Here is a 26,853-nt window from a genome sequence, read left to right as displayed (position 1 = left end):
TGGTATAAATATGCAAGATACATTTTCTTCTAGGTCTGAAATTTCCTCTTTGCCTCCCAAAGCTCTGTCAGTTTCACCTCCCCTTCTAAGAGGCAAAGAGGAAATAAACAAACCCTCTGAGCAGTCCCTGGCTCTGTAGAGAGAAAGCCTTCCGGTCTCTTTTAAAACTCCATTTCCCAGCTAACATTGCGACTCCTTTCACGTGCTCCTCCTCGTGTAGTTTGTCTCTTGTAGCTTAGCTCTGAGTGAATAAGCTAGCTGGATCCAACCCATTTTCCATTAGCACATCCCCTTCCCTCCCTCCAAGGGATTTCAAGAGTTAGACAAATAGTAAGTGCTGGACTCCCTTCTTCCAAAATCAAAACCGTTACATAAACCTCGTGACTTCCACTGGCCACCAGGGCCACATCCTGCTCCTCAAATGGGTGTGGGTTTTAAGCAGCGACACTTACTCAGGCCTCAAATCCTAACTGGGCAGCCATGTTACAGCAAAGACAAAAAGGAACATTTTATGGCATCTTAAAAGACCAAAATTATTCATTGTGGTTTGAGCCCATTCAAGTTTCTGTGGCAATTAATGTGTCAGACTTTTAAGTGCCGCAGTGTGTACTCGTTCATGGTCCTCGGGCTGGAAGACAGTACCACCGAGCCGCAGGGCACACGTTCAGCAGGAACCTCGTGGTGTTAGACTACTATTGATTTTTTCTGCATCAGACTGACTCTGATCCCATGGAAAGGGGCAAATCACCTCCCTTCCTATTGGCTGGCTCCAGGCAGCCCAAAGAGTCGGGGAATGAGCCACCCCAAGAAGAGTCTTAAAGGTATTTATAAGCCCCCACCCCCTTCCCAATCCAAGGTCAAACCATACCTTTTTCCCAGTCCAAATTCTTCCTTTTTAAAATTTTATTTGAAAAATTATTTTTCCTTTCCAATTCTAGACATTTTCAAGTATTGTTTCTTTCTCTTGCTGTCCACCCCTAAGCAGAAAAGAGGTCCTCTCTCTCTCTCACACACACACACACACTCACTCACTCACATACACACTCTCTCTCTCTCTCTCTCTCTCCCCTTCTCTCTCCCCCCATCTTCTTCCCAGGGAATTACAAGAAGGGGGATAGGGAAAGATGGGGGGGGGTTCAAGTATAAAGCTGTCCAGATGGGAGAGGAGGGGGCCACCTGTTTAGACCAGAAATGGAAGGAGGGGAAAGGATTTGAATTCTGTGGGAGAAAAATGGGGAGGGGAGAGCCTCTACTTGACCCCCTCCCCGCCGCCCCTGGTCCCTGCGAGGCACCTAGGGACCCAGTGTCTGGCTTCCACTTTCTCCTCTGCTCCAACTCCTTCGCCTCTGGGCCTCTTTTCTCAACTTCCTTGGGGAAAGCCGGCCTCCCGAATTCTCACTGCTGGTCCCAAGAGAGAACGAGGAGCCAGGTGACCTAAGAAACGCGAGGCTGGGAGTGGGCCGTCCCGGCACCTGGCCTCTCCGAGGGCCTGCTGCGTTCCCTCCCCCGGCTGCGCCTGTCAGTCGTGGCTTGCCTCGCTCAAGGGCATGTGGCGGATGGTGTGGAAGATCCAGTCCATCTTGGTGGTCCACCCGCCATGGTGGGCCTCATTCATCTGTTTGGTGAAGTACTCGAGTGCCTCCTGCTCAGACTTGTCCAGGGCCAGCGTCTTGCGCAGGTAGGCCACGTCGTCGAAGGACTGGAGCTCTGGCATCCCTGAGCCCAACATCATGGAGAAGAGGTTGATCAGCAGATTGGCATGCTGGCGGATAGTCAGGTAGGCCTTGTAGCACATCTCCTGGAACCTGCAGGGGTCAAAAGCCAGCTCTCGGCTCAGGGAAGGACTGCGGGCTCGCACTCCAGGACTCCCTGGAACAGGCACGGAAGCCCAGAGAGAGCCTGGACATGCACAAAAACATGCCTATCCTCTTTGGAAATAAGACGTTTCAAGGCACTTCGAAGTCTTAAGCACTCGCCAAGCTTAAGTCTCGTGGACACGTTTCTCTTGGGGCTCAAATGCAGGAGGGAAAGCACTATCCGTTTGAGGAAGAAGGGTCTGCGCAGACACTAAGGATCTTGACCCTTACAGCATCCCAGAACACCTTCCCCTCCAGAGGAGTTTTTCAACTTAAATACTTCCTGCACTGAGCAGGAGATGGGACCAGACGGCCTATAACCCCCCTGTGTATCTTGGTAATCCTATGGCTTGGAACGCTCCCCCCACCCACCCTTTATATTAGGTGCGGTTTTGATTCTTAACGGCCGCGAGAAGAAGGCAGTCGGCCCACAACCCAATCCAGCCAGGAATTTGCAGTGTACTATTTGAGAACCGCGGCAGGTCAGCTTGCAGGCTTGCTGTGCAGCGGCAGAAGGCGGGTCTGCCTCCTGTTGTTATGTGTGTCTTGGTCATACCCTTAGAGCCAAACTACATATTACAGAGGCCACTGGCCCAACCCTTGGCCTCCGACACCATTTTAGAGGAGAATTTTGCCGTTTTGAACATTGCCGCAGCGCAGCAGGACCGCGCAATCTTGTCCCCACCCCCACACCCTTTCAGGTACACAGGTGAGAGGCTGTTTTTGCACTTGAAAAGGTGTGTGTGTGTGGGCGGGGAAGAAGGTTGCATGGTGCCACCACACCACAGGGCCCTTACTGCAATTTTTAAAAGGCTAAATTCTCCTCTAAAAATCGTAATGTGTCTTTTGGCTCTTGAGAGGAACATCGCAGGAAGGATGCCATCTGGGAAACAGCTTCTTTCGTTGCCATGGAAGCAGAGATGTAATCTGGGGATGAAAGCAGAACGGAACCAGGACCCCCTGCTTGGGGGTGGGGGGTAGGAGTTAAGCAGGGGTGTTCGCAAGCAGGTTTTTTGAGTTCCCTGGAAAGTGACGGGGAATTGCTGGGGAGGGTGAAGGAATCTTCCGTTGGTGGGGGGATGGGGGAGGTGTCCTGGTGCTATAAAGAGGGCCTGCCCCTTTGGGGTGCACCCTGGGCCTGCCTCTTTGGGGCACTCCCTCACCCAGAGAGGCTCCTTCGGGGGACGTCTGCTCTTAACTTGTGTTGTTTGGTCACTGTCTATAACAACAACATTCGATTTACATACTGTCCTTCAGGCAACCGAATGCCCACTCAGAGTAGTTTACAAAGTATGCCGTTATTATCCCCACAACAAAACGCCCTGTGAGGTGTGGGGGGGGGGGCTAAGAGAGCTCTGAGAGAGCCGTGACTAGCCCAAGGTCACCCAGCTGGCTTCAAGCAGAGGAGTGGGGAATCAAACCCGGCTCTCCAGATTAGAGTCCCGCCGCTCTTAACCATTACATCGAATTGTTTTTTTGGTAGTGACCTGGTTCTCCGGAAAGGCCTCCCAAGAGAGAGACACACACCCTCCCTCCCTCCCTCTGGGGCAGTTCTGCAGATGGCCAGGCCTGGTTCTCTGACTGAGCCATGCAAGTCAGTTGGAAGGGCTCGGCTAGCTTCCAGCCATCAGCAGAAGTGGGGATGCCCAGCATCACCCCTGAGCTCCCGCTGCCAGCCAGCTCCAAGGTGGTCCTGCCCGAGGAGGGGTGCTTGGACCGGGTTATCAGTGGCGGGGGCCCAGGGGAGAACTGGGGAGGCTTGCTCAGAGTGACAAGGTACCTTGAATCAGCCCCACCAAGAGAGCACGGCTGCCTCGTTTAGGCAGGCCTTTGATGCAAATTAGGATCCTGGTGGCACGCCGTGCTCAGGGAGGAGGGCTTGAGAGCTCTTGGCTGATGTGTCTGTGCCTGTGAAACCCTTACATGGGTTTTGATGTTTTCACCATTTTGGCTGCTGGGCTGGGCTGGTGATAAGTCACTATGGATGGTCAGAAAGGCCTTACAAAAAGTTTTAACGCATCCAGGAAGAGTGCTAAGACCCCTCGGCTGTTACCTCTCAAACTCTTTGGTCTTCGTACACTCCTGCACCCCTTTGCTGATGACAATGAGGAAGTCCTGGGTGAGCACAAAGGGGACTCGTTCCCGCTTATAGCCAAATTTCTTCTTCTTATGGTCCAGGAAGTGCCCAAAATCTATATGGAAGAGCTGAAGGGGCAAACGAGGAGGAGGAGGAGGAGAGGGAGGCAAACACTGAGTGAGTGCAGCTGGCTGGGGAGGCTCATTTTCCCTGGGAGGGGAACTAATGGGTGGGTGGGTGGGAGGGAGGGAGGGAAAGGCAGGAAGGGTGAAAACTGGAAATCGCTCACCTGTCCATCATCTTTGACCATGATGTTGCTGTTGTGGCGGTCCCCAATGCCCAGAATAAAAGTGGCCACACAGTAGCCGGCACAGGAGCGCGTGAAGAGGTCAATGGCAGCATCGTAGCTAAGGCAGGCAAGAAAAGGGTAACTGCACAAGAGCCCCCAAGCCCAGCCAGTCTCAGTTACCTCCCGAATCCTCCAACAGGCTCCTGCCTGTGTCACAGAACCCCCCGTGCCCCACTTCCGGCTTTACCCCCAAGAAAGTGCCTCTCCTCGGGGGGGGGGGGGAGGTCATTCATTTATGGATGTGGAGGCGGCCACTCACACTCGTGGGGGTTTCAAAGGGTCTGGCAAATTCACTGCGGCTGGGTCCATCCATCAATACCGCCGGGTTCCAGGAGCTAAAAAAAGCCTCCCTGGAAGAGGCAGATGCTGGAGCCACGGGTGGGCCTTTGGACTGGAGGACCAGTCCAATGTTCTCCTGCAACACAGCAAGCCCCCTGACTCTGCCCAGGCCCCCTCCTCCCTCTTGCTGCCCAGCAGCAGGCCAACTGACCCCTCGCCCTTGTTCTTGTCCTTCAGCCAGTGGTGCAAGGCGTTGCTGTTGAACTGGAGCGCCCCCTTCAGCCCCCCCTTGCACTGGATCTGCATGATGGTGTGGGAGCTCTTCACCACCTCGATGAGGCCCACGCAGTCCCCGATGGACAGGCACCCGTAGGGCAGCATGCTGCAGGGGGCCAGAAGAAAACCAGGCGTTCAGACACAGGCACCCCTTCCCATAACAACTGCAACAACAACGTGCTCATATGCTGCTCTTATAGGCAGACGCGTTCCCCATTCAGAGCAGTGAACAAAGTCAGTGTTGTTATTATCCCCACAATACAAATGGGGAGCTGGATTGTGAGGAGCGGCTGATCCCCCTGCAGAGCCCAGGACAGGAGTGGGAGTCAAACCGGCAGAGTGCTGATTCGCAGTCCAGCCACTTAACCACTACGCTACAGCAGCTTCCCTTGGCCACATGGGGGCTGCTTTTGACTGCTCCGCACAGGGGTGGTCTGCTTCTACTGGGCAGTCTTTGTGCTGCCATTGGCTCCACAGAGAAGGGCTGCAGAGACACCCTGAAAAACCTTCCCATTTGTGTGATAAGCTGCTGCACTGGAACATGTGGGGGCCGTAAGGGGCAAATCCAGGCTCACCAGGCCCTGGGACAGACAGCCCCCCCTGCCCTCACCCGGCCCTGGGACAGGACAGCCCCCTGCCCTCACCCAGCCCTGGGACAGGACAGCCCCCTGCCCTCACCAGGCCCTGGGGCAGGACAGACCCCTGCCCTCACCCGGCCCTGGGACAGGACAGCCCCCTGCCCTCACCAGGCCCTGGGACAGGACAGCCCCCTGCCCTCACCCGGCCCTGGGGCAGGACAGACCCCTGCCCTCACCCGGCCCTGGGACAGGACAGCCCCCTGCCCTCACCAGGCCCTGGGGCAGGACAGACCCCTGCCCTCACCCGGCCCTGGGACAGGACAGCCCCCTGCCCTCACCAGGCCCTGGGGCAGGACAGACCCCTGCCCTCACCCGGCCCTGGGACAGGACAGCCCCCTGCCCTCACCAGGCCCTGGGACAGGACAGCCCCCTGCCCTCACCCGGCCCTGGGACAGGACAGCCCCCTGCCCTCACCCGGCCCTGGGACAGGACAGCCCCCTGCCCTCACCCGGCCCTGGGACAGGACAGCCCCCTGCCCTCACCCGGCCCTGGGACAGGACAGCCCCCCCTGCCCTCACCCGGCCCTGGGGCAGGACAGCCCCCCCCTGCCCTCACCCGGCCCTGGGACAGGACAGCCCCCTGCCCTCACCAGGCCCTGGGACAGGACAGCCCCCCCTGCCCTCACCAGGCCCTGGGGCAGGACAGCCCCCTGCCCTCACCAGGCCCTGGGACAGGACAGCCCCCTGCCCTCACCCGGCCCTGGGACAGGACAGCCCCCCCTGCCCTCACCCGGCCCTGGGGCAGGACAGCAGCTGGCACAGGAATCCCTCCCCCGCTGCTTCTGAGGCAAGGCGGGAGTAGCCAACGGTGGCCTGCCAAAGCATCTCATTGTACTTCCTTTGCCGGAATCCTGGGCCCCGAGATGGTTTCACAGTAGGAGCAAGTCCACCCGCAAAGCTGGGGCCCATGCTGGGAAGTGGCGGTGGGCCCTGGGCCCAACAGGGCAAGCAGGTCCCAGTAATATGGTGGCTGTGTTGTCCGTGCCAAGCGTTGTGCCTCCATCCAAGGGAAGCGTACCCAGATAATCAGAGGAAGGCCAGGGGTCGCCCTGCAGGACCCCGGGCTTGCAACCTCTGCACGGGGCTCCTGCTGGCTGGCCCAGAGCAAGTGAGTCGGTTGGTCAAGGGGGGAGGCGAGGCTGCCGCTTGGTGGCTTGCCTCAGGGACGCAGGGTGGCTGGGCAATCCCTTCCCTTCCTTGCCCTGAGGCCTTGCTAGGGCTGTCGAAGGCCGCCAGGCAGGATGCCCGGGAAGAGCCCGCCAGCCCTCCGAGGGGCAACGAAGCAGACAGAAAATCCCGACACGGCCAGTCCTTCGGGAGGTGCTGAGACTTGGACTCTGGCAAACCTCCAGAAGAAAAGAGTGTGCTTTGCTGACGGGACAAACAGCCAATCCTCCCGAAGGGCTGCCCGGGGGCTGGGGGGGCGGACATCCAGGAGCAGCTGCTGCCAGCCTCTTCGTGGCCCCCCCCCCCGTCTCCTTACCGGAGGTCCAGCCCTTGGCTCTGCCACATGCTCTCCATGATGCGGATGATCTGCAGGGTCAGCATGTCTTGCCGGAGGTCTAGGCACAACCGAGAAGTGAAAACGGCAAAGGCAAAACCAGTGAGGTCTGGGGGCACGGGCGTTATCTTCCTCAGGGTTCAAGTGTGTACGTGCATGGGGGAGATAACGACAACAAATAACAACGTTCGATTTATATTCCGCCCTTCAGGACAACTTAACGCCCACCCAGAGCAGTTTACAAAGTGTGGTTATTATCCCCGCAACAACAATCGCCCTGCGAGGTGGATGGGGCTGAGAGGGCTCCGAGGAGCTGTGGATGCCCCAAGGTCCCCCAGCTGGCTTCAAGCAGAGAAGGGGGGAATCAAACCCGGCTCTCCAGGTTAGAGTCCCACGCTCTTAACCACTACACCAAACTGGCTGTCCAGGTCACTGAGTCCAGTCAACGTTGAGGGAAGAACGGTGCCTCGGTCTGGGTTTGGCCACCTGCCACTCTCAGTCCATGATGTTTTATAATTTACTCACTTAAATTATTTATAGTCTGCCTTTCTCACTTGGACTCAAGGCGGATGACACAGAGCAAGTCAATGCAATCAACAGGACTGGACATCCCACAAAACAATGCAACAGTATTAGCGTAGTAGGAATTTGGATCAGAAATCTCAAAACAGAATGGAAGCAAAGCGTAACATAAAATTTCACAGTGGTTATTAGCATGGTTTTAGATTCATGGAGGCAAGATCCAAGGGCAGTGGAGAGAAAGAGCTTAGGGTCACCGTGTGAAATTGGCAGGGGAGATTCGGGAGAAGACACATCTCATCGATGGAACTCGCTGCTGCAAACAAACGCCTATTGCGGGACGAGGGCCACAGCAGAGGAGAAGGCTTTGGCCCCTGCGCCCCTGGTCGCGGGCTCCCTGGAGGGCAACTGACTGGCCACCGAGGGAAACGGAGGGGCGCTGGACCAGGCAGATCGGACCCAACAGGGCTCTTCTTCAGTGCCACTGAGCTAGACTACGAGATGCTGGGAATGACTATTCCCGTTCTGTTCCACTAGTGAATTTCATGGGAGACAGAATACTGGAAGTAGGTGATCTTTTAGCCCGCCACAGCAAGCAGCAGTCAGTCCCCTTCTTTCCTCCAGCCTCTGGCCCCCCTGCCCGCTCCGCTTTGCCGCGCTCACCATCTCCATTTTTGAAAATGATCTCATGGTTCGTGAAGAGCAGCTCTGACATGATGTCGGGGTTCTCCCAGTTCAGCCACAACGGTCGCTTAGCGGAAGACATGATCCGGCACTCATCCAGCCTGGTGCAAAAGGGAACAGCCATCAGAGATGCCCCTTTGGAAGCGGAATGTAACTGTTCCCAACCCACCACGTCTCTTCCTAGAGACCCAGGAGTCCTGGCCCATCTCCCTCTAAACCGGTTACGCTGATCTTCCTCTGCCCTGGAGAAAAATGGGTCTCACCGGAGGTTGCCCAGCTGGTGTACAGGGTTGAGTGGACATATGAAGCCCTGAAGCGCCTCCATATAATCTGGTCTCCTCATCTGCTCCACCAAAAACTTCATCTGCATCTTGGGAGGAGGGGGAGGGGACCAAAAGACACAACAAGGGAACAAGACAGTGTCTCTGAGCACATGTAAAGTGTTTCCAGTCACTACTTCAGTAACCATAGCAAGAGTACACACATGCAGGAGGAAGGAGGAGGGCTCCCCTCTTTTTAAAAAAGCTTCCCCAGCCTCTCCTCCTGGTGATTTCTCCTCGACTGGCTCAGGAAAGAGGAGGGTCACCGGACAATACCTGCGAGCGGCGCTCAGCTGCCTTTCTGCAGGGCTAACAAGGAGGAGAACGAAAAGGGAACAGGACCCAAGGTGGGTACCTTCTGCGTCTCGTCCTTCTTCTCTTGCTTCAGGATGTCAGTCAGGTTGATGAGTTTCTCCATGGCCTCCACCTGCCGGTTCAGGTGTTTCAGGTACATCCCACAGCCACGGCAGAAGGCCTCCAGCATCAGCCCAAAGCGCTGAGAAACCGGCTTGCTGTGCATCTCCGATCTGCAGGAGGGGGAGACGGGAGCCCCCTCAAAGCGCACGTCTGGCCTCTCGCTCAGCATCGGGGGACTCACTCCCAAGCCCACTCCCCCTTCCAGGCAAGAGAGGACCCCTCTCAGAGCACGCTTCTGGCCACCCATCTGGATCATAAAGAGCCGTGGGATCCTGTGGCTGGTATCAGTCAAGGCACGCCCAGCCTTGTCCCAGGCTCCTTCACACGACCCCTCTTCAGCCACTGGCACCTCCACAGTCGTTACCTGGAGGCAACAGATCCTCCCTTGGCGTGCCAGTTTGAGTCCCTAGCAGGGCTTTTTTTCAGCGGGAACGCGGGGGAACAGAGTTCCGGCACCTCTTAAAAATGGTCACATGGCCGGTGGCCCCGCCCCCAGATCTCCAGACAGAGGGGAGTTGAGATTGCCCTCCGCGCCACAATCTAAACTCCCCTCTGTCTGGCGATCAGGGGGCGGGGCCACCGGCCATGTGACCATTTTTGCTGAGGGCAATTTAAACTTTAAAAAACTCCCCCCCCCCCCCGTTCCAGCTGACCCAAAGTGACGTCATTGTGTGGACTTGAGTTCTGCCACCTCTTTCCCCAGAAAAAAAGCCCTGGTCCCCAGAGTTGTTTACTCCGCAGGTACTTGACTATGCCATGCCATTTCTTCGGCCTGAGGCATGTTACGGCTGATTTCTGGAGAAGGGGAACGGGTACTGGCTGGCCCTTCGTTTGAGGGACGGGCCACGCGCTCTTTTGGTCCCTTCAGATTCTAATCAAACCAGCCAGCCTGCTCTTCCCAACACCCTTTCCCACCTTCTCCCAGATCAATAGAGAGATCCTTTCTCCTACTTTGGCAGGGCAGCTTTGGAAGTGCTTAGAGTGGGGCCTTTTTGTGGGAGTTGCCGTGCCCTGGAAGCTCATCCAGCTACAAGCGAAGGCTCTTCCATCCCACTTCTAAGCAGCTGGAGAGGGCTGGTTCTATACCACTATGGTGTCCTGCAAGGATTTTGTCATGAATTGCTCATATTTTTAATGGTCATAGATCCAGAGGAGTCAGCCGAGTTAGTCTGTAGTTGCAAAACAGTAAAGAGCCCAGTAGCACCTTTAAGACTAACCAACTTATTTGTAGCATAAGCTTTCAAGAGCCACAGCTCTCTTTGTCAGATGCATCGTCAGCTTTCGACGATACATCTGATGAAGAGAGCTGTGGTTTTTGAAAGCTTATGCTACGAATAAGTTGGTTAGTCTTAAAGGTGCTACTGGACTCTTTACTATTTCATATTTTTAAATAATCTTATTGCTGGTGGCACTGTGCGCTGTGTTTGTATTCTTGGACATTTAACTGATGGGAAAGGAGATTCAGCAATATTAGAAAACCAAGACCAAGAAGCCGACAGGGCAGTTGACCGACAGCTGCTGCACTGCTTGCCCACCGTCCACAGGAACCTTCTTTATGTGCTGCCACTCCTTCCCTGTCAGCCACACTTACTTGAGATGCCAGAAGTAGAAATGCCCGATTCGCTGGTTTGTCAGAGCCTTCATGGTGAGAAAGCGAGCCAGGGGGTTGTCCAAATACTGCTCGTACTTGAGAACCTGCCAAAAGGAGAGGGGAGGCAGTCAGGTGAGCTTACCTCGAGCTAGGGGTGCAATGCGACCGGTAGCAAATGGCTTCAATCTCCATTTCTCCAGTTTCTTTCCCTGGTGAGGCTATCAGTTGAATAACAGGCAGAAGTTCAACAGGCACAGCCTTCCCTATCACTGCCTCTCCACAGGGCCCCCCGTATCATTTCTCCAGGCTTGGTATAAACCTGCCCTTGTTCCAGCTTCCAGCACATTTTTACAATCTCAGCGGGCCACAGAAGAAACATTTCTGTTTGAGTTCTCAAATGTCATAAATAGACCGTATTATGATAATGGATTTACCGTTTGGGCTCCCCCTGCCTCAAATCTCCAGGCCCCAGTAAAACGGCTTCCGATGCCTGGCCTCTGCCCTCCTCTCCCTACTGCTACACACTCCAGCCTCTGAGTGGCAGGACGTTCCCGACAGCACCACTGGATTTATGAAGCAATCCTAAGGAGATCTATTTGAAGGAGACCTAGAAGTCCTTTTTTATTAAATGGAACTTATTCCCAGGCATGGGGAAGTGCATGCTGCCTCTATAATATTCGCTTTCTTTACAAATATGAAAGCGGTGCTAGAGGAGCTGCTTCTCTGCCGGGTTTTTGCCCCCTTCCTCCTCTCAGCTGGTACTTATCAGCAAGCCAGCAAAACAGAGTCACCCAGAATAAAAAAAGGGGGTTTCTGCATACCTAAAGGACTCCCTGCGTATGCAGAAAAATAGGACTCTGTACATTAAAAAAAGAACACACCAGAGGGGAACCACGTCGTAGGAGGCAAAGAATGCCAAGGACCACCGAGCCTCAGGCTTTTTACTAACAGGGCTTGGGGCATGTTTGACTAGAGAAATGGTACGTGGAGGGCAACCGTGATACTTCTCCTGATCCAGGGCTGGCTTGCGCCTGATGCCTGCCGCACAGAAGCTGTTCCACTTGCTCCAGAGTTGCCACCTGGTGCACACCAGACTGACCACTGCCTGTTGCCTTCCGGTGACCCATCCCACCCCCTTGGCCGACAAGAACGGCTCCGCCTTGCTACAAGTCTGTTACCTGCACAAGTTGGATGAGATACTGAGAGAGCTTGTCATCTGTCAAGCCCTTCACGAGGCATTTCAGGGCAAACTCCCTCACGACGGGGTCAGGGAAGTTGCAGTCTAGGAGTTCCATAGAAAGTTCAGGTTTGATGAGAGGCCATTCTCGGAGGAGGCAGTACATCTGTGGGGCAGGAACGAAGGTGGGAGACGAAAGACTGAGCATGTGGGCAAACAGCAGTTCTCCGTCAGCCGGAAAGGGAAAGGGGGCCCTTGCTCTGGCGCAGCACCAGCCTTGCCATATACAGAACATGCGAACCGCACCTGAGCCACCTCATCCCGTGAATTCCACTTAACAGACAGCAGTAGCTTGGGGAGGGTCTCCGGTATGTTGACACAGTAATGCCTGCAAGGAAAAGAGTGGACTGGTAAGCCCCCGGCAACGGCCCCCTTCTCCCCTTGTGAACCATAGAATCTTAACTCCCAGCCCTTTCGCTCCTGTAATCCATACACAGGCCATCGTAGCATAGCAGTGAGTGTGTTGGGCGAGGATCTGGGAGGCCAGCTTCAAATTCCCACTCTGTAATGGAAACTTGCAGACGGCCGTGGGCTGGGCCAGTCACACAGACTCGGCTTAACCTACTTCACAGGGTTGTTGGGAGATAAGATGGAGGAACAAAGAACAGTGTAAAGCGCACTGAGATTCTTGGAAGAACAGCAGGATAAAAATGAACGAAACTAACAAAGAACAACTAAAAAATACTCCCTTTCAGAAGAAAACCCCAAAGCCCTGGCCCACGCACCGGTGCCGCCACAGGAAGTCTTTCTCTTGCTCGGTGATCTCCGAAAGGGGGTCCCGGTTGCAAATATTCCGTAGCTGCTCCAGTTCGCTTTCGTCAAGGGAACTGTCCCGGGCAAGACGGTTACTCTGGATGAAGGGAGGGAGAAGATCATCCACCAGATCCAAGTTTCCTCACTTCTTCCCTCTGTCCCTCTCCAAGCCGGGCGTCCTCAGCTCAGAGATGGTTTCCTTACCAATCCCACCATACAGTAGTTGAGCCCAAGTTCCCGAGACATAGCCCAGTTGGCGTGTTCCTCTATTTCAGTAGCATCAGCAAACTTGACTGTGTGGCTGTACCAGGTGAATTCCAGCTCAAGGCACGGGGTCTCCTACGGAGGGGGAAATGGGGCAGCAAATTAAAAAGTCACAAGTCAGAACTTCACCGGCAGTTAGCCACAAACCCCCTCCCACCCAGCAGTTGATGTCTTATTCATTCTTGAACTGGATCTCCCACTGAGGTATCCATGCACGCCAGGGTGCCCACTTTCTTTCCCCTCTAAGCACAGAGCCCAGCCTGACTTTCTTCCACCTCACTGGAGCAGGAGGTGTTTCGGAACAGCTCGGGAAGCATCACCTCCGTGTCTCGTTCTGACTGCTTGGCCTGGAGCCTCCCAACATGCTGGGAGTAGCCCCAGATGCCCTCGCAGCCCTTTTATGTTTGGCTGTCACCCCCCACCTGCCGTTGGCTGGTGAGGCCCCCTATTTGTTCTCAGAATTCCAAGACTCAGCAAGATTGGGGGCCCCTGATGGAGCGATGCAGTTTTACATTTGAGGAGCAGTTCAGTTTAAGACAGAAGACCCAAGCAAGGGCTACAGGCTTCGCAGAGTATGCCGCCAAGTCAAGAGTGGAGAACGGCTATTTCTCTTTCCACAACAACCCTGCCGAGAGATGTGGACTTGTCAGGCCACCATCTGGCTGTAGGAGCTGAATGGGAAGGGGGCTATTTTGGGGGAGAGATAACGAGGAGGAGGAAAGGGTTGGCTACCAGTGCCGAACCCCGGCAGTTCTTGGCTCAAGCCCCAGTTGGGCCACCCCAGATAAGGCATTCCCCATTCAGCCTCTGATTTCCCCATCCACAAGAGAGGAATCCCAGTCACAACACCATGAAGACGGACAAGCATTCTGTATGCTAAAAGTGCCATATAGTGCAGCAGGCAAACAGCCTCACCTTATTGGGGTTGGAGCCCCCCACACCGATGGGGTTGAGCAAGTCCTCCAGGCCATGGGGCACAGGCCAAAGGTTCAGCGCCATCTTCCCAGCCACCAAAGTGTCCTTGTAATCGAAGAGGTTGACGTTGCCCCAGGCAAGGGGGCAGTGTTCCTGTCGAGTGGACCAGAGGGGCTGCATGAGATTTGGCTCCCAGGGCATGCTTTGTTTGTAAGAAGAGAGGGTCCCCCCTCCCCTCAGAGGCATCCCCACCAAGTCTGGAAGGCCAGTCCTCCTAACATGGTGGCTGCTGGTGGCTCCTTAGCATTTTATGCATGTCAGGCATGCTCAGAGGCATTCTCTTGGTTACCACTCATTCACAGGTTTGAAAACTCAGCCTTGCTGTGGCAAACAAGCGCAGGGCCTCCCCAGGAGTGTCTCCAGAAGTTGTTGTCCCCCCGCCCGCTCCCTCCCTGCCCTGAGGACACTCACTTCCTTTGCCCCCTTTCGGCCTTTCACTGAGCAGATAGACACACAGAGGCGAGCAGCTCGCGGTAAGTCAGTGAGGTAGATGTCATACGACAGCCACTCGTTCCACCTGACGAAAAAGAGTCATGCTGGAGTCAGCAGGTGGTGGTGAGGGAGCCGCCAGGGAGGCTTCTTCCTTGGTCCTTGCGGATGGCAGCCAAACAAGAGGCATGCCGCAAGTTCTGTTTCGGGAGTTTCCAGAGATTTTAAAAACTCAGTTCTCAGGCATTCACATTCACTCCTGAGAACAGAGTTTGCAACACAGCTGGACACAGAACTCCCAGGACACGTCTGGTTTGTCCCTTGGGGTCCCTTTACCCTGCATTACTGCCCTCCACCACTTCCCCCGGAACTGATTACCGAGGGTTGGAGCAGGGGACCCGCTGGGTGTTCACATTGTCACAAAGAGGCTCCCCACCGTGGAAAATTCCTGTCCGGACATAAATCTACAGAGAGGGAGAGAGAGAGAGTGGTAAGAACAAATCCCAGGGGTTCCCCTGCTCTACCACTGCAAACCCCCTTCTTTCCCCAGAAGATTCAGCAGGCTCCATGTTCCCACAGAGAAAGCCCAACAAAACTGGCCCCGCTGCCTCTAGCGCTCCACCATTCTGGGCAGTTAAAAGAAACACGGACCCTAGCACTGCTGTCCAATGGGAGGATCATGTGTGAGGAAAAGGGGGTGGGGCCCAGACAGCAGCGGATGAGGGTGGGGCTGACCTAGCCAGTGCCATAGCTGAGGGCCAAGCTACAAGTGAGGAATGACACTTGAACGACAAGTGGACAGACACACGTGTCTTCCTCCCTGTCCACTTGCGCTCCGCTCGACCACTACGTGTCATTTGTCACTTGTCGCTTGGCTCTGAGTCGCACCGCACAAGGCCCGCCCGCCGGCCCCAGTGCCCAGCCTCACTCGCACCCAACCTTATCGATATCACGGATGTTGACGTTCACGTAGGTTGCGCACAGGATCTTGAGTCGCAGGAGGCTGTTGATGGACCAGAGCGACTTGGTGGGGACATCGCCGTTAACATGCGACGAGGGGGCTGAGCGGCGCGCATAGGAGGGCAGCACAAACACGTTGGCCGGCAGCTGGCCATAGAGGCTCTCCTTGCTCATCAGCATCAGGTGGGGCAGGCGGCCAATGGCGATGCAGTTCCTCATGTACTGGGGTTGAGACACGGAAAGGAGGGACACACCACAAACAGAGGGTGAAGGTGCAGCCAGGCCTACCACACCCCATGGCTGCTTTCATTCGGCTTCCATTCATTTCAATGGAGCCTTGGGAAGCATAGCACCAACAGCCAAGGGTTAGCGTGTGAGACGGGGTTCTGGGAGATCTGGAACGGAATGCCTGTTCCGCCATGCGGCTCGCTGGAAGACACTGGGCCAGGCAGACTAACCTACCTCACAGGGCTGTTGTGAAGATTAAAAGGAGAAGGGAGAACCACGTACAGCTCTCTAGAAGAAGGGAGGGCGGGATATCAATGCCCTGGACAGTTACAAGTGCAGGAGACAGAACAACCTGCTGCTGAACGGAGGTCCTGTGGCCAGATCCTTTTGGATCCTGGTCTGCTGCCAATGATGGCACCTCTGGGCTGGTTAGCAAAGAGTGAGCAGGATGCGCATCCTTGCTCAGCTGATTCTGATGTGTGCAGGCGGGGGATGACTCTCATGTGGCCTCTCAGGGGGTCTGCTCCTTGTGGGTACAGAGGTCCCCTCCCTCACCTTGTACTGGCTGAGCGGATATTTCTCGAGCAAATACTCGTCGCAGCCGCACACCTTCAGGAGGTACTTCCCCTGGTACTCCTGCACGCACAGGCGCAGCTGCTCTGGGGACAGGTGCATGCTGCGGGTCTTCTTCCGGATGGCCTCGGCAATCACCTGCTCCGGCAACGCATCATGGGGCGTCTTGAGGGTATATTTCTGTTTGTCGTTGTTTGGAGACACAATAACCCAAATGGTAACTATGATCCGACCTTCAGGAGATGGAGGGGGGAAAGCAGGACAAGGAAGAGTCACTCGGGTGCGAAGGGCAGCGTGACGGGCTTCGGAAGGGCTGCCCGGGAGCAAAGCCGATGGCAGCCCAGCGGCCTGGTCCTGGCTCTCGGCATGGCTGGCCTCACCGGAGTGCTTCTCCAGAAGCCGGGCAGGCAGCCACAAGAGGCAGGGGTTTTTTCCTCCCTGTGGAGCCACAGCTGGGACTGTCCCTTCCTCAGAAGTCTCTTTGACCATATTTTTGGAAGGCTTTCCTCTTTAGGGTGTATTAGGTATAACCTGATCCCCTAAAATAGCTCTTTTAAATAACATTTTATGATACCTGTACTCAAGGCTTTTTTTCTGGGAAAAGAGGGTGGAACTCAGTGGGTTGCCCTCCGAGAAAATGGTCACATGGCTGGTGGCCCCGCCCCCCTGATCTCCGGACAGAGGGGAGTTTAGATGGCGCGGAGGGCAATCTAAACTCCCCTCTGTCTGGAGATCAGGGGGGCAAGGCCACCAGCCATGTGACCATATTCAAGAGGTTCCGGAACTCCATTCCACCGCGTTCCAGCTGAAAAAAAGCCGTGCCTGTACTGTTGGTTTTATTAATTTGTAGCCCAGCTCTGGCCTTGAGAGAAAGGTGGCTGAGAAATGTATGGAACTCCTGGAAGGATACAAATGTCAGACCCATGAAATAAAGGAAGTGTTGGTGCTTCCTTCCTGGCTTTTGGGTTTTTAATATGTTGGGTCCAGGTTCCCCACAACCACACAGCAGCTGCAGGGCATGGCTGTTTAAAGACAAAGGAAACCCAAACTGGCTCAGGACACCGCTGCTACGGGAGAAAGAGCTCCTGCCTTCCTCCCAAGCTATTTTCCTACGTGGAGACAGTGCTGGGGAGAGGATTAGTTTCCCGTTTCTGCTGCTCCACGTGGAGCGTTCTGCGCATGGGGCGATACCTGGGGCAAGCGGCAGTTGTCCCCCTCCTCCACGCTTGAGTGCTCAAGCAGGAGATTAGCCAGCGTAGCTGCAGCTCCACACAGAAGGCTGCCTTTTCCTCCCCTAGAGACTCAAGGCAACCCTGTAGGGTAAGCCAGAATTATGATCAGCCTGAAGTAAAAACATCATACAACAGAAACTTGTTTTGTGAAGAAATTTGGGGGAAAGCGAGTGTTTCATTGTTCCCCCTGCCCCAGTTTCCAGTTTACCCTGAAGAAAAAAACATCAGTTCTCCAACTGCCCCAAACCCCCTTCTTCTTCCATCCGTCAGACCAAATATTTGAAAGCTCTGCCTTGTGACCCTGTCCCTCAAGATCTCCAGACCACAGAGATCAGTTCCTCGGGAGAGAATTGCGCCTTTGCAGCATATCATTCCCTGCTGAGGCCCCTGTCTTCCTGAACTTTCACACCCCCAGGCCCAGGCCCCAAATCTCTAGCAAGTTCCCAAACTGGAGTTGGCATCCCTATAAGTTACCTTTGTCCAGTTTGCTGTAGACATGTTTGGGCAACTCTGGACTCGACTCCACGTTGGGGGGATAAACATATAAAGCTTGACTTTGGGGCCCAACTGCCCCCCGTGTCTCCACGGCCTCACGGCAAACAGACAAGATATTTCTCCGGAACTCTTGCACCTCAGGGTCCTTGACAAGCTCGAATTCACAGATGGGCATCCCAATGGCAAACCCTGGAGCAAAGAAGGTGGCTCAATGGGCCCATGTCACGGAGCACCGAGCTCTCTCAATGCCACTCCCTCTCCACCCCCGCAGAAACCTGGCCCAGATCTAGTTTGGCCTTCAGTGTTGAGACTCACCAATCTCCCGGTTCAAGATCTTCTCCTCTCGGTTGCCCACTGGCTCGATGACCTTGAGGATGGGTTGGAAGAGGCGTAGATCACAAAGACGCCGTGACTCGTCATAGAACTCTTCCCGCTCTGCTTCCTGAGTCACCCCCACAAAGATGTAGGAGGATTCCTCCTAGAGGGTCGGGGAGAGAGTAGTTAGGGTAATGGAGTCCTCAGGTGACCCCACCCACAGAATCCAGGCTCCCTGCTCTAATTCACAACCGCAACAGCTCAGGAGTGTGGCTCCTGCCCTGACTCTGGAGTCTGATCACACACAAAGAACCCAGGCATCCTGGATCCCAACCATCTTCTCACCAAGGCCAAGTCTTCAGCCAAACCACCTAACTAACACTGCATAAGCTGGCACAATAGGGAGAGAGTCAATGTCCTGGAGGGACTTCATTCACTCCCAGCTATCGGCGAGGCAGAGGCTGCCGGCGTCACCTCGGAGGCCCAGAATGCTGCCCGTGTGTCCAAGCTCAGTCCCCGCCACGCTGGCTTAGACATGGCCGGCAGCACCAGAGTTGACCATCAGTGATGGAACACTGAGAAACGCTGGGTGTGGGGGTCAGGAAATGTAGCCCCCCTTCGACACTGACGTTGTGCAGTACCAGGTCCATAAATAATAAAACTAGAACATGGCACGATTATTTGGCAGCAAATGCTATGGACCTGGCGTGTATGACTGAGACCTGGGTAAGGGAGGGCGAAACAGTCGCCTTGAAAGAACTGATCCCCCCACCCCGGGTTTTCGGTCCTTCATCAGTCCTGAATGGGTGGCCGGGGGGGAGGGGTGGTGATCCTTGTCCGAGAGTCCTTCTCCTTCAGACCTCCAGCATTGATTGTGTGAGCCTAGTGTGGGATGCCAAGGAGAGTTTGGCTATCTGTGTGGCGTACCGACCGCCTAGCGCACCAGCAGATACCCAGTCATGCCTGTTGGAGGCGGTAGTGGGGTGGGCCTTGGAGTATCCGAGACTGATAGTGCTGGGAGACTTCAACATCCATGACGATGATGCCGCCTCTACTCGGGCTGCGGACCTGGTGTCCTCCATGGCCGCACTGGGACTCTCCCAGATTGATTCGACCCCCACGCATCAAGCAGGCCACATGCTGGATCTGATCTTCGGGATAGGGATAAATGTGGGTCTGGAAGCAGTTGAGCTGGTGCCATGGTCGGACCACTGGGTTCTGAAGGCTCGCCTGGATATGCCGCTGCCCCCCCCCCACTTGCAAGGGCAGCGAGCTTATTTATGCTTGCCCGTGGACACTCAAGGATCCAGTTGGTTTCTGGAATGCTCTGCGGGATCCGATACTCCCTGGTGGTTCGTTGGATGAGCTGGTGGAAGCCTGGCAAGTCCGTCTTTCTGAAGCCATCGACAAAATCGCCCCCCGTCGCCCTCTCCGCCCCCACACCAGATTGGCTCCCTGGTATACAGAGGAGCTACGACGGATGAAGCGGGAGCTGAGACAGCTTGAGCGAGTGTGGCGGCGATCTCGCGACAAAGAAGCAAGATCATCTTACAGGGCGTTTATGAAAGCCTATGAGAGGGCGGAGAAGGCTGCAAAGAAAGATTTCTACGCAGCTTCCATTGCATCGGCTAGCTCACGCCCAGCAAAATTGTTTAAAGTGGTTCGGTCGCTGGTCTCCCAATCCGGGGGAGACTGTCAAATTCTGAATCCGGATATCAGCTGTGAGGCTTTTGGGAGCTTTTTTGCTGACAAAACCTTGTCTCTCCGCCGTGACTTGCTGGCCACAATTGACACAGTACGTGAACTAGAGGCCCCTTGGCCGTCTACTGGGATGCTATTAGATCATTTCAACCCACTCTCTGGGGATGAGATTGACAGGACCCTGTGAGCAGTGAGACCTACCACGTGCTCCTTGGACCCGTGCCCATTGTGGCTGGTGAAGGCCAGCGTGGATGGGCTACGGACTGCCTTGGAGGCCATTGTCAACATGTCCTTGAGCTCCGGGATTTTTCCCAAAGCCTTGAAGGAAGCTGTGGTTAGGCCTCTCCTGAAGAAGCCATCTTTGGACTCCACCAACCCAGTCAGTTATCGCCCAGTCTCGAACATCCCGTTTCTGGGTAAGGTGATGGAGCGGGTGGAGGTGGAGCAGCTTCAGGGTTTCCTGAATGATTCCTCATCCCTAGATCCCTTCCAGTCCGGCTTCTGCCCGGGACATGGAGCAGAGAGGTTGCTGGTTGCCCTCATGGACAATCTCCACAGGCAGCTCGATTGCGGCGGATCAGCGCTGCTGATACTACTGGATTTGTCAGCAGTATTCAATACAGTCGATTATGATCTATTGACCCACCGCCTCGCTGATGTGGGGATACGAGGGACTGTCTTACAGTGGCTTGTCTCTTTTCTCCATGGTTAGGGACAGAGGGTGGCACTTGAGGAGAAATTGTCATCCCGTCACCCGTTGGTGTGCGGTGTCCCTCAGGGGGGAATACTCTCCCCATTGTTGTCTAACGTTTATATGCACCCCCTCACCCAACTGGTGCGGAGTTTCGGACTTGTATGTCATCAATATGCTGACGACACCCAACTATATCTGATGATGGATGGCGGGCCCGACTTTGCCCCAGATGTCTTGGAGCATGCCTTCGAAGCTGTGACTGGGCGGTTGAAGCAGACTCGGTTGAAATTAAATCTCATAAAGACGGAGGTCCTGCATGTGAGTCTGGGGGCTATGGGCACGGGATTCCGGCTCCCCGCTCTTGATGGAATGCCACTTGTGCCAGTTCCGAGTTAGGAGCCTGGGGGTGATCCTGGGTGCCTCCCTGACTACAGGTTGCAGTGGCTGCTCAGTCTTTCTAAGACAGGCCTGGCAGCTTGTTCCCTACCAGTCAACCCATGACTTAAACTGCAGTGACCAAGCAACGATTACCTCTAGACTAGATACTGCAACTCGCTCTATGCAGGGCTTCCCCTGGGCCTGATCCGGAGGCTACAGCTAGTCCAAAATGCAGCTGCGCGAGTAATTGCAAGGGTCCCAATTAGGGAACGTATAACACCTATACTACACCAGCTGCATTGGTTGCCGGTTGAGTACCAGGTCCAGTTCAAGGTTTTGGTGTTGACCTATAAAGCCCTATGAGGACTGGGCCCAGCATATCTGCAGGACCGCCCCTCCCCATATGTACCCCAGAGGATGCTTCGTTCAACAAATAAACAACTGTTGGTGGTCCCTGGCCCAAGGGAGGCTCGCCTGGCCTCTACCAGAGCCAGGGCCTTTTCGGTCCTGGCACCAACCTGGTGGAGCTCTCTGTCTGAGGAAACCAGGGCCCGGCGGGATTTGTTATCTTTCCGCTGGGCCTGTAAGACAGAGATGTTCCACCAGGCATATGGTGGAGGCTAGGTTGGGTCCCCACCGGCCACACTAAAGATCCGTCCACCACCCTATATATGATCCTATATATGAGATAGGCCCTGAAATGTAGTATTTTATTGTCACCATCTGAAGAGAAGCTGCATTGTATTTATTGTATAAAGTTGTTTTAATGTTATTTGTATAATGTTTTATCTCTGTTTTTAACTGTTATTTATGTAAGTTGAAATGTTGTACTCTGCCCTGAGCCCACCTGGCGGGGAGGGCGGACTAAAAATCTAATCTAATAAATAAATAAATAACTTTGAACACACTCTTCTTCTAGCCTGCTAGTCCTTTGGTCTCCCTTCTACTAACCTGCAGGAGGTGGAAAAGGGGGTATTTCCTGGCCTCTTTGAAAAGGTCATGTTTGATGCCCAGAAGAGTCGCTTCCCGCAGACATTCAAGCGTGACGATCATGCCGTTGGGGAGGCAGCAATCCACCATGATCCTTGGGGGCATGAGGTGGAGCCCCCAGAGCTCCCCAGACGAGGGCCGCGGAGGCATGGCTGCACCGGGACAGGAAGACCTGGCACGTTGCTAGAGACACATCAGAGAATTAAAGCATACTGCTCACCTAAAAGGGGAAAGGAAGCGGGAGAGAAGGGTCAGGGTCTGCTAGACGACACATTCAGCCTCACCACCCTGTGTGAGCTCTGCAGATATACTGGACCACAAAGGTTGACCTTCCCAAGGCCCACCTACCGACACACTCCCTACTTACTATTGGTCACCTAGGAATATGCATGCAGAACAGGAACCAGGAAGTTAGCGAGTGAGGAACCAGCAAGATACTGTGCTGGTCTGTGGGAAAAGTCCTCTTCAAGAGTTTCCATTTGATCCAAATGAAGAAGCTCCTTGCGTGGGGTGGGGGGAGATGCAGCAAGCCCTTTCTGTAGGACTCCCAGCCCCCCCCCCCCACACACACCCGTTTCTCTAACCCCTGCAAGTCAGCGACTGGTGTGGGCACAAACCCTTTCTGCTCTAGCATATAAGGGGCCCGTTCTGGCTCAGGCTGGAATAAGACCAATTTTTAGGCCTTTGTGGCAAGTTTAAAGCACATAAAGCAGAAAAAGGGATAGTTTAAATAAAGCCAGCCTAACGCAGGTTTGGATAAACTTAACGAGCATCCCCAGAAGCCCAGACTTTCATTTTTTTAAAAGAAAGCTGCGCAGTTCTTCCAGGAAGCACCCTCACGGCTCAGACTTTAGTGAACCTCCACGGGCAAGAGAGACGTGAAGTAGCCAAAAGAACCTCTCTGCGCCACCTACCTCTTTGAATGCAGCATACAAACATAGTAGAGAGAGAGAGAGAATTTACCCAGTGGAGTACGAAATGAGCAGCAGGAAGACAGCCCCTCCATCACATACGTGCGTGTTGTATTGCGTTTGTGCAACCCATGCATCCTGGAAAGCCTACCAAGATTGGCAGATCCACGGGCCGGGTGGGTGGGTGGGGGGTGGTAAAATTCCCAGGGCTGTGGTCATCCTGAGGAACCCATGGAGCTGGGCAAGTCATGTGACTTGCTGCACTAGGAAGACTGGACTGAGCCTTTGCCTGCAGGCCCAGGGTGGTTCTTGACAGCCCTGCACCTGGGCACTGCTCTCCCATGTGATCCTTGCCCAGTTTGTTGCAAGTGCTTGGGGGGCAGTCCAGCGGGGAGCTCTCCTGTGCAAGCCCCATTGGAATGAGGAACTCCTCATTCCATTTAGAGGGGCACAGGATAAATTCTCACTGAAGTGTGCCCATAGTCACCTCTAGAAAAAATACTGACTTTGTACTAAAACAGAAGTAATGCCTGTTGTCAACACTGACATAAAAATCTCTGCCCAGTTTTAGGCATGCAAACCTGATAAGCTGAAATCCAGAGAAGTTAGCCATGTTAATCTGTAGTTCCAATCTAGTAGAGAGTCCAGAGGCACCTTTAACACTAACTAATATTATTGTAGCATAAGCTTTCAAGAACCACAGCTCTCTTCGTCAGATGCATCGTCAGCTTTCGAGAACCACAGATCACTTCATGAAAGCTGATGATGCGTCTGACGAAGAGAGCTGTGGTTCTCAAAAGCTTATGCTACAATAAAATAGGTTAGTCTTAAAGGAGCTATTGGACTCCTTACTGATAAGCTGAAGAATCCCCTCCCACCCCCCACCCCCACGATTTTTCAGTCTGTTTGCTGAGCACTTTTCATTCTGGTCTCTTCAACAGGGTCCTTTTCAGAAGGCTTTGAAGGATTCCAGCCATGCAAGCGTCACTGTCGCCCTCTCCAAGCGGCTTACTCAAGAGCAACGGATGAGCAAATGGCTGGGGCTGAAGAAGAGGCTCCCAAAGGCTGGCCTCGTGGGCTTGGCTCTGATGCACCCGGACAAGCTTCCTTAGGAATGCGTTGCAGGATTTCTGTCCGCTCTTCTCTGCCTTTCAGCAGTCCCCCTTCTATGCCAACCGACCATCTTTCTCTCTTTCTCTGCAGTCAAAAACTGTGGCAAAAATAAATTTAAAAGATCCTAAAGGGGGTAATGGGGGGAGGTGTAAAGCCAAGCCCGAACAGGTATCCGAAATATATTCCCCCCCCCCCGGCTCTTATAAACTCCGGGTAACGGTTGTGTGCATAGAATACAGAAAGGGGGGGTGGGAGCTATGGATGTGTTTGACGCATGGCTTGTGAGTATTGCAGTCGTCTCTTTTTCCTAGTAAAAAGCCCCAAAATCAACCTTCCATTGCCAGCCAAATGAGTCCCCAGAGGAGAGACACCCCAAGTGACTACTAGCCCCAGACAGTATCTTATAGCCTCCCCCCACTCCCCTGAAACTTGTCCTGGTCACGCGTCTGTCTTCTCCCCGCTGGAAAGGATTTTTGTAACAAAAGAAAGCTACTTACATGCCACTGGATACTGGAGTCAAAACAGAAGGGAAGGTTCCTTCACGGTTTGCAGGATGCAAAAGCTCTTGCTCTTCCTCCTCCTCCTCCTCCCCACATCGAAGGATTCTTCTCCCACCCCTGCAGCTGCAACCATCGGATCCCATTCCACCCCCCCCCCCCCAGCAGCTATAGAGTGCTTTTGCAAGTGGTGTATCCGGCATGGGAAAGCACGGATTTCCGTTGGATCCACGGTTTCTCACAGCTGGGAGGGGAGGGAGAAAACAGTATCTTTTCCTGCAACACCCAAATTAAAGCAGACTGTACCAGCGAAGACATAACCCTCCCCCTCCCTCCACACCATCCAATGCCAAGCAGGAAGGGCACTGTTTGGAGATGGGGGCTGGGGAGGGGGTTACAAAAAGGAGAAGAAAGAATGTGGCTGCAACGTTTGCATTCCTCCTTTCCCAAAGAAAAGAACCGCGGTGGAGAAAGTGGATTCATCACTACATGGGTAAATTGACAGACACTGACACACAAGATGAGAGAGAGGCGGTGGGCAGTGCCTTTAAAGAGTTCCACAAGGAAGTGTCACGCTGTAGCTAGCATACCCTTCCAGGGGCCCTAGAGAGAGGATCTAGCGCAAAGTTGGAGGGGAAGGATGGAGCTTCAGGTGAGGACTGAGGCCCCTGGTCCCTGCTTAGCCAAACAGCTCACAGGGAAAGGGCAAGCCAGGCCCCTGTCCTAACCCTAACCCACCTCACAGGTTGGTTGTGAGGATGAAATAGGAGAGGAAGGCAGGGTGTATTGTCATCCCAAACCAGACATTTTATTTACGTTATTTATAATCCCCCTTTCTCAGTAAGAGTCAAGGCGGATTACATGGTGTAAGTCAGTATGAACTACAGCCAGACCATCTCACATATAATGCAAGAGGTTAGAGCAACAACCAGTACGCAGTAGTATAGTTGGCAGTTCCTACCCCTTTTTCAAAGTATCTCTCTGAACCATTTTGGTACAGTACAACCCTCCTACCTGTGTAAAAAAGCTCTCCTGAATATCTCAGGTTTGCATAGTTTGTGGGAAACCAGGAGAATGCGAGCCTTCCCAACCTCACCAGGCAGGTCATTTCACAAGAAGAAATTATTTTAAGATTATATTCAAAGTGCAGGCGTACAGGTGGAGATGTGTTGCTTTTGCCCATTAGCAAGGTGGTACCTACAGAAGGCCCTGCTCAGAGGAGTGAAGCTGCCGAGGTGGAGCATAAGGACAGAGACAGCTCCATGGATATGGAGGAACCAAGGCCAGGAAAGGCTTTGTATATGATAGCTAATATCTTGAATTTCGCCTGGTGACTGATGGGTAGCCACTGCAGTGACTGCTGAATGGGAGTAATATGCAAACTCTGCCTAGTTTGTGATAACAACCAAGCTGCAGCATTTTGCACTAACTAAAATCTCCAAGTTGACTTTGAGATGAGACCTATGCAAAGTGCGTTATGGTAGTCTAGTCTCAGTAACACCGTGCTGTGGATCCCGGTGGCCAGAGCGTTCCTGTCAAGGTAGAGGGCCATCTTCTAGGCTAGACTGAGTTGGGGAAAGGCCTTTTTTGCAGCTGCACTTACTTGCTTCTCTAGCAGCAGTGCTGGATCCAGTACAACCCCCAGGTGCTTTACTGAGTCAGCAAAGGTCAGTTGAACCCCACTGAAAATGGGGGGAAACGATGTTCTTCAGGACCTCCACTTTCCAACCGGCAACACCTCCCTGTAGCCTGGGTTTAGTTTCAATTTGTTTGCTTTCAGCCATTTGACCACAGCAGTCAAGCGGCAACTCAGGACCTCTACTGCATTACCTGGGGATTTGGACAGTGAGATACCAAACTGGGTATCATCTGCATACTGATGACATCCAATTCCAAAGTTACAAATGACTTCTCCTAAAAGATTTACAGAGGTTGAGTGCTGTAAACTGCTTTGGGCCTCCTTGAGGGAGAGGAAGTATAACAGTCTAAAACAAACAAAAAAATGAACCAACCAAAAACAAGGGATAAGATTTCACCCTGTGAAACACCAGAGGGCAATTCCTACATGGAAGAGAGGTGGTCTCTATTTCCTTTCATTCCATTCCATTCCTTAGATTTATATCCTGCGCTTCCCAAAAGCAGGCTCAGGGCAAATCACAACACACTAAAACAGACAGATATAATTTACATGAAAAGAATAAAACTGTATCAGTATCAACAGTTGCAAAAACAAGCATCTGCTATCATCAACGCGGAAGTGCCTTGGCAGCATCGTGGTGGCCCCTACAGTGGTGCTGCAGGTCTAGGAGACCACGTGGGCCGTCTCCCACACCACCAGTGGCGGGAGCAAACCACATCCATCCCTGGGATGTGCTGATACCACCCCACAGGGCCACGCGGGTGGCTTAGTCAGAAAACTGGCCCCAGAGGAGAAGGGGGAAATGTGAGCCTTCTGGTCTCACAGGATTCAGTATAACCAAGTTACAACCTCAGAAGAAGCCGTTTCAAGGGGAGCCAAGAGAAACCTGGACCCTTTTAGGAAAATGCTATATCATTTTTATTCAGATGCCTCAGTTGTGACTGTTAGAAGCTGCAGCTGAAA

General features: G+C 53.8%; 1 protein-coding gene across 2 annotated transcripts; it reads right to left on the bottom strand.

The window, feature by feature from the left end:
- Positions 1–927: 927 nt before the first annotated feature.
- Positions 928–24,334, bottom strand: LOC129340355 (phosphatidylinositol 4,5-bisphosphate 3-kinase catalytic subunit alpha isoform-like). Of its 2 annotated transcripts, none has more exons than XM_054995106.1 (23): positions 24,252–24,334; positions 23,654–23,851; positions 21,692–21,950; positions 17,968–18,130; positions 17,632–17,841; positions 15,908–16,158; positions 15,104–15,346; positions 14,543–14,628; positions 14,147–14,252; positions 13,676–13,828; positions 12,701–12,835; positions 12,469–12,593; positions 11,990–12,071; positions 11,685–11,849; positions 10,507–10,610; positions 8,854–9,025; positions 8,442–8,548; positions 8,158–8,279; positions 6,958–7,036; positions 4,773–4,943; positions 4,223–4,340; positions 3,910–4,061; positions 928–1,805 (listed from the first exon to the last, which is right to left on the bottom strand). In XM_054995106.1, exons 3-23 carry the CDS (start codon positions 21,878–21,880, stop codon positions 1,520–1,522), a joined length of 3,219 nt encoding a protein of 1,072 aa, XP_054851081.1. In that variant the 5' UTR covers positions 21,881–21,950; positions 23,654–23,851; positions 24,252–24,334; the 3' UTR covers positions 928–1,519. The 2 variants fall into 2 exon arrangements, with proteins under 2 accessions (XP_054851081.1, XP_054851082.1); XM_054995107.1 differs by having other exon boundaries at positions 8,442–8,542.
- Between the last annotated feature and the right edge of the window lie 2,519 nt (positions 24,335–26,853).

The sequence above is a fragment of the Eublepharis macularius genome, chromosome 12 (assembly GCF_028583425.1).
Source record: "Eublepharis macularius isolate TG4126 chromosome 12, MPM_Emac_v1.0, whole genome shotgun sequence".
Classification (NCBI taxonomy): domain Eukaryota; kingdom Metazoa; phylum Chordata; class Lepidosauria; order Squamata; family Eublepharidae; genus Eublepharis; species Eublepharis macularius.
Note: the sequence above shows the minus strand (reverse complement) of the source record. Positions and strands in the feature narration are given on the sequence as shown.